The sequence below is a fragment of the Centrocercus urophasianus genome, unplaced genomic scaffold (assembly GCF_019232065.1).
Source record: "Centrocercus urophasianus isolate 14NV4802_14NV808 unplaced genomic scaffold, USGS_Curo_1.0 seq_1, whole genome shotgun sequence".
NCBI lineage: Eukaryota > Metazoa > Chordata > Aves > Galliformes > Phasianidae > Centrocercus > Centrocercus urophasianus.
The window spans coordinates 2,094,869-2,103,264 of NW_024884141.1; the positions used below are offsets into that span (position 1 = coordinate 2,094,869).

Genomic DNA, 8,396 nt, shown 5'->3' on the forward strand with positions numbered 1-8,396 from the left:
ATTTCAGCTTCATTGAGCTTCATAGGCTTTGTCAGAATATTCCAGCGTAATCCAGAATTGAGTATGGAGGCTGTGTTTTCCTAGGTGTGTACCAAGAGGCAGTGCCATTCTGTGGTCTCATTTCCTTCTCATGTTTCATTTTAAATGTTCTTTATCCACTGCTCTTCGTGTACATTTGCCACAATTTTTGTTCATCTGCTTTCTTTGTAGTTCTTTGCTTTGTAGCTTTTGCACATTTTAAAATCTGAAAGTTCCAAGAATGTGGATTTTGTCTCTTCTGCTAGAAACATAAATCAGAACTAGCCTTTAATTGCAGATTTATTGCCAAGAGCTACGGCTCAACTTCCTGCCTTTGTTCCATAATTTTGGCATTCAGATATGTGAGATAACTCAAAATAGCTTAGGTTTTAGTCTATAGCTGAAGTTGTTTGTCAGTATACTTCAACTGATTGAATTCCTGGCATTGCAGAGATCTTTGTTCTATTTACCATTTGACTAATTTGAATTATTTCCATGAAGTTGTTAAAATCGGGAGTGGAGGAAAGAAAGAATTAAGGAGGTTTGTAGAATTCTGAATGTTGATTATACTTTGCTAACAAAGTATAATCATTTTCATTTCTTACTGTGACTTTTCCATAATAGCAGGACAATGCCGCAGTTGTTTCTCCAGCAGCACCACTGTAATAATTTGACAGCATTCTCTTGTTATGCTTCATCTCCAAATCACAAAGCTTTCTTCTGCAAATATCAAGGGCCTCGTTCCTTACCAGTATTTATCCACCACCATTAATTGTGCTGAATTTGTTTACAGAATATAAAAAGAAGGAATTTTTTATTCTTTTAGACATAAGATTAAACACAAAAAGAGAAGTTCTGCTCTGCTTATGCTTTTTCCCCCTAATCCTAGATCAGGCTTCTGAAAGGAGTTCACACAGTGGTTATATAAAAGCAACTCTGAGTTGTCCGTATTGATTCTTTTGGAACATCAATTGGAAAAGGAAAAAAACAACAATACCATAACAATAGTATCTTGTATTGCTGATAGTTTTCTCTGGACTTTGAGACACTGTGGCTGCAGTGCTGTGTGCTCTTTTTTTTTTTGAACTACTTTTATCGTCTTATGCAAGCCAAGGGTAACTGACCAAAGAGGCGTGTGCTGCTTTGGAAGGTCAAGCTGTGCTCAGGAAAATAAACTCTACATGTTTTCTCAGAAATAAAAGTATGTGATTTCAAGCTGTTTAAGAACAGTGAATATTCACTTTGTTGGAATACTTACTGCATTATTCTTTTGCTTTTCTCAATTGCAGAATTTATCCTAGCAAGCTTTGCTTTTATTTTTCTCTTTCTAAGATCTATACAGCTCTTTTAGCACTCCCAGCTGTTGCTAAGTCCTGGTCTATGTGTTTGTGGCCACTCATTCTGTTGATCATGGATAACTTCTGTAAGCTAGTTCAATTGGTGTCACATTTGTGGCCATGTATGAAAATATAACAGCATGAGTTAGAAATGCTGGCATATTCTGAAAATGTAAAACAAAGCAAATGTAAAAGGCGACTTTGCTTTTTTTTTTCATTCCAAGTATTCTGTTTATTTTTATAGACAATATACTTCAAAGGCATTGAAGCAGGGAAGGTTCCCTATTTTCCTCATGCAGACAGCATCATCTATGCCATTTCTACATCAATATGCTTTCAGGCAGTAAGTATGTTGTCTTCTGATAGAATATGAAGTTCTTCTAGTTTAACAGAAATGTCAAATGGAATGAGAACCATCAGCATACAGTGCAAAGATGTGATTTGGCAAGATGTTGTGGATCCTACAACCTATTTTTGAGTGTCACTGTGGGAAGATCATTTCTACAACTCACATTTCTGATATGTGTATAACTATGTTACACAGAGCACTAAATTCTTTGGAAAATATCTCAAAACACTTTAACATAGGGTCTTTCATAAGTGTGTGGAAGGACCATTACTCAAGCAGGGGAACAATATGTCATAATATTTTATGTTTCTTTTTAATTAACTGGAGGTTTTCCCTGTCAGCTAACTTGAAATGAAGTTACCCATTTGCAAGAATCTGCAAAAATTAGCAGTGTTGAAGTTTTACATTTGAAACAAGCTGTAGTTACCCTCTTTTCCCCCTTCCAAGTCAATTATGTACCCTCATCTTCAGCCCCTTTTCTGGATGCATCAACTATAAAAGCTCCTTTTCAGCGTTACCCAAATTACTCTACACTTTTCCATTTCCTTATTGATTCCTGGATTTGGCAATATAATGTATGAGAGCAGGCTTCCCCTGTCCAGCCACAACTGGCTCTTACAGATTATTCTCCTTGTAGGCTGTCATGGAAGTTCAGAACCTGAGACCTTCATACTGGAAATTCCTTTTACGACTAACAAAGGGCAGGTATGCAATCAGAGTATTTTACAGCTTTCTTAAACATACCATTGATCACATTCAACTTTTGTGTCATTCTCTGTCAACAGCATAGCTGTAGCAGTACATTTGGGCTGAGTTCCTGAGCACTTACTTTGCTTTTCAGGCAGCTTCCAGTCCACTTGATGCTTTTGACTGTTGGTTTAGTCTAATGACAGGAGCAAAGACTTAAATCTGGTTAAGATTCTTCAGCAGATGAGAATGTAACCAGAGGGCTTTTTATCTTTAGTTTCACTTGGAAAGGTGGAATGCTTTCAGGTTTCAGTGGAAATGAAGAATCCTGTAAACAAATAGAGAAGCGGATGAAATTACTTACTACAGTAACTTACAGCTTGATATTACTGTGTGTTTGAAAGTATTGATAGAAAATTTCTGAGTATTTCTTAAGGATACTTTGAATATTTGATAGTTGTTTTATGGAACATCTATTTCAGTTGGAAAAGGATATTTTTCATTGAAAACTAATGAATAATTTACACTGATTTTAACCATGAATTTACATTGCAGTATCTTAAAATGCTTATCTTTTAAAATAGATTTTGGTGTAATTATAAAAATACAGTTTGGTGAAGTGTGCATTATTACGTGGGCACACTATATGGCAGAAGCAAAGCATCAAAACTGTGCTAAGAGCAGTTTATGAATGGGACTATGAAAGGTAACGTCTTGATAATACTGGGAGTTTCTGTCAGTCCTTTGGATACGACCTACTTAACTGAGGGGCAGCACTGAGAGGAGGCTCTCCTTCTGTCTAGACTGTAAAAATAGAAGAGAGATCATTCCCTGGGGCGTGTTGAACCTACACACCCCAGCACACAGCACACTGTTAGCTGGACATCAGGTGACTTAAAGCACTGCTGGACATTGTGGGGAGCTCTCTGAGGATGCCTGGAAGCAATCCACAGGCAACCTCTGAGGCTGTGCAAACATGATGTGGGAGATGATGTCAGTGCAGATGTCCAGCTTTGGCTGTATTTTTCTCTCTTGTGCTAATCCTAAGATTGTTTTAGTTGACAGAGAAGAGGGAATAGTAATTCTGCTCATTTACTTCACCCAAAGCAGATGTCTGTAATAATAATTTTGACACTCTCTGTAGAGGCAGTTTATTTTGACATTTTATAGGTCATTCATTCAATGGTTTTGAAGAGTAAAGAGATGAAAATAACAGCCATTAAATTGTTATCCAGACTTAGGCATGGCCAGACCTTGCTCTGCTGCAGTGGGAAAGACTGTAGTGTATTTGTTTGGACTTTTTTTGGTGGAGTTAAAAGTAGAAAGGAGTTCTCTCCTTTCTGCTTTTACACAAGTCATGTTTTATAAAGCGTAATTACACAAAGCACTAGTCATCAGATCTGTCAAATGTTGGTGGGTTGGCTTTTTTTTTGTATAAATAAATGAATGATCTGCTCACTCTCTCATGTCTGTGCTTTCTCAGGTTTGCTTTGATGAACAGGAAAGTTTTGGATGTATTCGGTACTGAAGCATCCAGGAACTTCAAGGATTTCACACCTAAGCTTGACCCAAGATACACTGTTGTACCACCAGAGCTACCTCTGGAGCTGTCATGAAAATTATAGTATACCTTGTCATTGAATGTGACCAGCGTTTTGTCCTGAAAAGTTGAATAACTTAACAGTAATGTATATGGAGGAGGGCTTTGGCTCCACTTCAGTGTTATTTCAATGAGAAATGCTTTTTACCGATCAAAAGTACTGGAGCTTTGCAGGAAGGTGTGGCTTAGTGATTAAGCCTCTTCCACGTACAGAACTTATTTCTGGGTTACTGTAGTTGGCTGACAATATGGTAGATTCCTGAACGAATTAAACAAATCAGTAATATATTTAGAGAAGTAAAACATACATAAACTCAAATATGCATCATAATTTCAAAAATTTTATTCATACCAGTAGAATACTTGGTAAAACCGAAACTAATTTTGAAATTAGAAGGGAAAATGTATGGCATGGGTTAGGTCCAGAATTTCACCTGATCTTAAACCTATTGCAGTCTGGCGAAAACGTCTCCTTGGCTTTCGCAATTGATCGCTGTTTTATCTCAAAAGAGCCACTGCCCACTCATTATTTAAAAGGACAATATTTTTACAGAGCTGTGGTTGCAAAGTGAGGCATTCCTTAGTGAAAGAAAAAAAAGTGCTTTAGTGCAGAAATCACATTCCAGGGCTGTAAATCCCAGTGACGATACAGAAAACAGACAAGGAAAATAAAAAGGCAACACCAGCGACTTGTGCGTAAGGAACAGCAGGGTGTGGTGGTTTGCATTTGCCAAGTGGAAAATGACAAAACAGGCAGGGGAAGGAATGAAATGTTTCAGCCTCCGAGATGGTACTGGAAACAGCAGTTACAAAAATAAAAAGCCGAGAACAAAACAAAACAAAATCCTCCAAAATATACTAAAATTAAATGTTTATTTTTAAAGGCCTCAACATTGTCCCTTTAGATGGCATTGGCTTGTTTGTCAAGCAGCATGCCAGCCAGCAGTTCCAGTGGCCTTTCGAAGGGAGCTGACCTCTGAGGTTACATTGTTTTGATGATCATATTGATAGTATTTTGTCCTTATATTTGGTGAAGAATGGCTTTCTACTGCCCATCACACAGCCGTAACTATGACAGTTACATTAAATCTGATACTGAACCCAATGCAAGTAAACACCTATTCAAATTCCATCTCATTTTTATCCTACGTATTTCTACATATACTAATTTGTGTTCTAAAGCAGGACCTTGACATGCTAATTACCTTTTTGTCTTTTTCTTTCCTAGACTCCATTCATGTGAATGGTGTTTGTTGCTCTAGAACTTAATGGAAAGTTGAACTATGTTTGCATTCAACTGAAAAGACATGTGGTAAGCCAGGGAGTAAAAGCTAAACTATGTTGCACGTATTTTAAGAAGAAAAAAAGAAGAAGAAATCAATGTTTCTGCTGAAAGTCTTTGTCAGATAATATGAACTGGATTAATTATTAGAACCTTTGTCTCGTAACGCTGTAATCCTACCCCAGAATTACGCATAATTCTCATTAATTTCATATTACTGAACAAAAAGTCATTTTATTGAATTTACAGAGATGTCAGGCAAGTTGTACCAGTCTGAGCACAAAATCAGCTTCTTCATCTTTTCAGCTTCTTCATCATTTCAGCAGAAGTTGTATCAGTGATTCTCTATCACTGTTACTTTAAAGCAGCAGTTGTCTGAGTTAGTGTGAATACAATTCTGCACGCCAGTTTATAAGCAATATTTTACTGCTGGAAATATTATTTTAAAATTCCTCAGAAGGAAATAAAACCTAATTCAACAAGAAGTTTAAAAGGATTGTAATAGGTTTGTAGTGTTCTTCCACTGGAATATGGTCTAAAGTATTTGACCGTGTAAAATCTGAGAAGTTATATATTTTAGGTAACATGTTAGAACTCACACTCTATCTTATGAATGCTTTCTAGTATATATAACTATATGCTGTTCTCAAACTTCAAAATATTTTATAAATGGATTAATTTTCTTCACTGGAATGATAATTGTGATTGTTTCTCTATTTGAGTTTAAAAAAATAAAAATCCAAGTCCTACATCTCAGCAGCTAAAAGTTTTGTCTTAAGTTTTCTTGCTTCCAAAATTCAGTCCTTGTTTTATTTTCATGTAATATAAGAAATAAAATAAATTATTTTTATTCAAATCAAATATATGTAAGAAAAAAAAAAAAAGTCCTAATGTTTTTCCCAATAATAAAGAGTTGCTGCTTGAAAAAAAGTGACTTTTTCTTTATGTTGTTGTTAAGCTAACTGAAATCACAAGCGAAGTGGTGAGTACTCTGATTAAGGAATGCTGGGCATGTGACCAAGCCTTTATATTATATGTTTAGAAAACAAAGCCCTGACACAGTGGAAGTGAAGAGGTAATGCAAAACCAGTTCAGCTGATAGCTTCAGCACTGCACTTTCATGCTTAATTGGGAAAGATTGGAAAAAATGATTGACGCAGTTTAACCTTTCTTTTCTGAACAGAGGAAACCACGTAACCCGTCCTCGGGGTGGAGAAGGGCTGCATGCCTCCAGCTGTTAGCTGCTGTGTAGTTGGCTGGTTGTGACTGAACCAGCAATGTTCCTTCCCTCTTGGTGGGGCACAGCTATTGATTGATTTATTTTTATCATGTGATGAATATCTGTCTGGTCACCTCCAACATCTTGCAGAAGAAGTTGATTTTGCAGAGGAATTCTGGAGGAGAGTCACTCAAGAGGTGGTGAGAATGAGGACCATCAGTAAACATTGAAAAGATGTGATTATGTTGTGTTATCTATACTTTGCAGAAGTCCTTTTCATTGTAATCAACTTTTCATTGTATCCAACTTTGATGGATGGATACTCATTACTATTCTTTGCCTGCCAACTTTCAGCAGATTTTTGTGTCATGTGAGATTGCTTGCATTGCAAACTTCTGTCACCTTTCATAGTTCTTGCTGGAGGTGATGCTGAAGGCGCTGGCATCTGAGATCCACTAAAGAAGAGAAATTCTATTATAGAATCATTTTCATTCTGAAAACTACTGCAGGTATGCAAGATTTATGTGCTATAGATGCTTCCACCAGTAGATGTTTTGTCTTTTCAGAGGTCTACTAATAAAAGCAAAGAGTAGGTAAAAATGGCACATTTTTGTACATAATTCCATCACAGCTCATGAGGAAAGGAAAATATCAGAACTTTTTCAGCACAGGTGGATCGATTTCACTGCTGAAGATAAAAGTTTAAGCCACCTTGCATTCCCTCATACCTGGGTCTGCAGGACAGTCTCAAAGTCATGGCCTGCAGGAGGCATCTCTCCTGGTAAGGCTATTCTTAGAAAACAGTGTTTTCTGTTGTGTGGTTCAGAAGCCTTATGTTCCCATAGTATCATTTCTCCACCTCGACTGTAACCAAGATGCTTTCCATAACACGGACAATCTTGTTTTCCTAGGAGCTTCCTGCAGTCCTTCATATGCGGAGCTTTTTATCCCTTCTGGTCTCAGCTGTGGGACACTTCTGAGAACTGCCAGTAAAATTCAATTCTCAGAAGGCCCGTTGGGTTGTTCCTGTTCTCCTGTGAGCGTTTACTTCTTTTTGCCCTCGCCACCATGTTCTTGTTTTTTCAGGAAGTGGGAAGGGTTGCATTTCGGATGCTCACTGACAGCGATCTGTGGCTTGAGCTCACCTATGCCTGGGGAATGAAACATTCAGGACAGCCTGTGCGGGAATATTTCAATTTCATTTAGTCACGTTGAAATGGGCTTGTGCCACCTGGGACATAGCACTCACCTTTTGCAGCTGCTAGAATTTGTCCTTCCGTAACCATCAGATGTGAGACTCAGTTTTACCAACAGGCTTCCCTGAACACAGCAGGGAACAAATGTGAATTAGCACCCACTTTGATCCAAGGGATTTTTTTTTAATCCTGGCACAGTCCAGGGAGTTTTTCACTTGCAAATTAAAACAGAACGAGGTCAGAAGAATTTTAAATGTTAATGCTATGCTTTGCCCATGGTGGAAGAAGCTGATTTGAAGGTCTGCCGGGTGATTAACCTTCCCAGCCCATGGAATCCAGTCACTATTTTCCCCTTCAACTTCCATAGCAGAGACATGGCAATCATAGAAACATTAAAGTTGGAAAAGACCTCTAAGATCATCTAGTCCACCCATTCTCCACCATGCCCACTAACCACGTCCCTCAGTGTCACACTTCCACAGCTCTTGAACTCCTCCAGGGATGGCAATTCCACCACCTCCTTGGGCAGCCTATGCCAATGCATTACCTCTCTTTCAGAGCAGAATGTCCTGATATCCAACATGAAAATGCTGCTGTGGCCATCAGAGTGGGCACTAACAGGAGTGTTCCCAGGTTTGCCCAAAGGTCACAAGAAACCTGGTCACATAGAGCCGAGGCCAAAAGCAAGGGATGTTTCTGTGTTCTAAA

General features: G+C 38.0%; 1 protein-coding gene across 2 annotated transcripts in view; it reads left to right on the forward strand.

The window, feature by feature from the left end:
- The window catches only part of TMEM135 (transmembrane protein 135), a 166,416-nt gene extending 160,213 nt beyond the window's left edge, over positions 1 to 6,203 (forward strand). For both annotated transcript variants that reach the window (XM_042810212.1, XM_042810295.1), the window contains 3 exons: positions 1,600 to 1,698; positions 2,342 to 2,409; positions 3,875 to 6,203. In XM_042810212.1, the coding sequence (XP_042666146.1) occupies positions 1,600 to 1,698; positions 2,342 to 2,409; positions 3,875 to 4,007 (300 nt within the window). In that variant the 3' untranslated portion in view covers positions 4,008 to 6,203. The remainder of the gene's footprint in view (positions 1 to 1,599; positions 1,699 to 2,341; positions 2,410 to 3,874) is intronic.
- Positions 6,204 to 8,396: the final 2,193 nt, after the last annotated feature.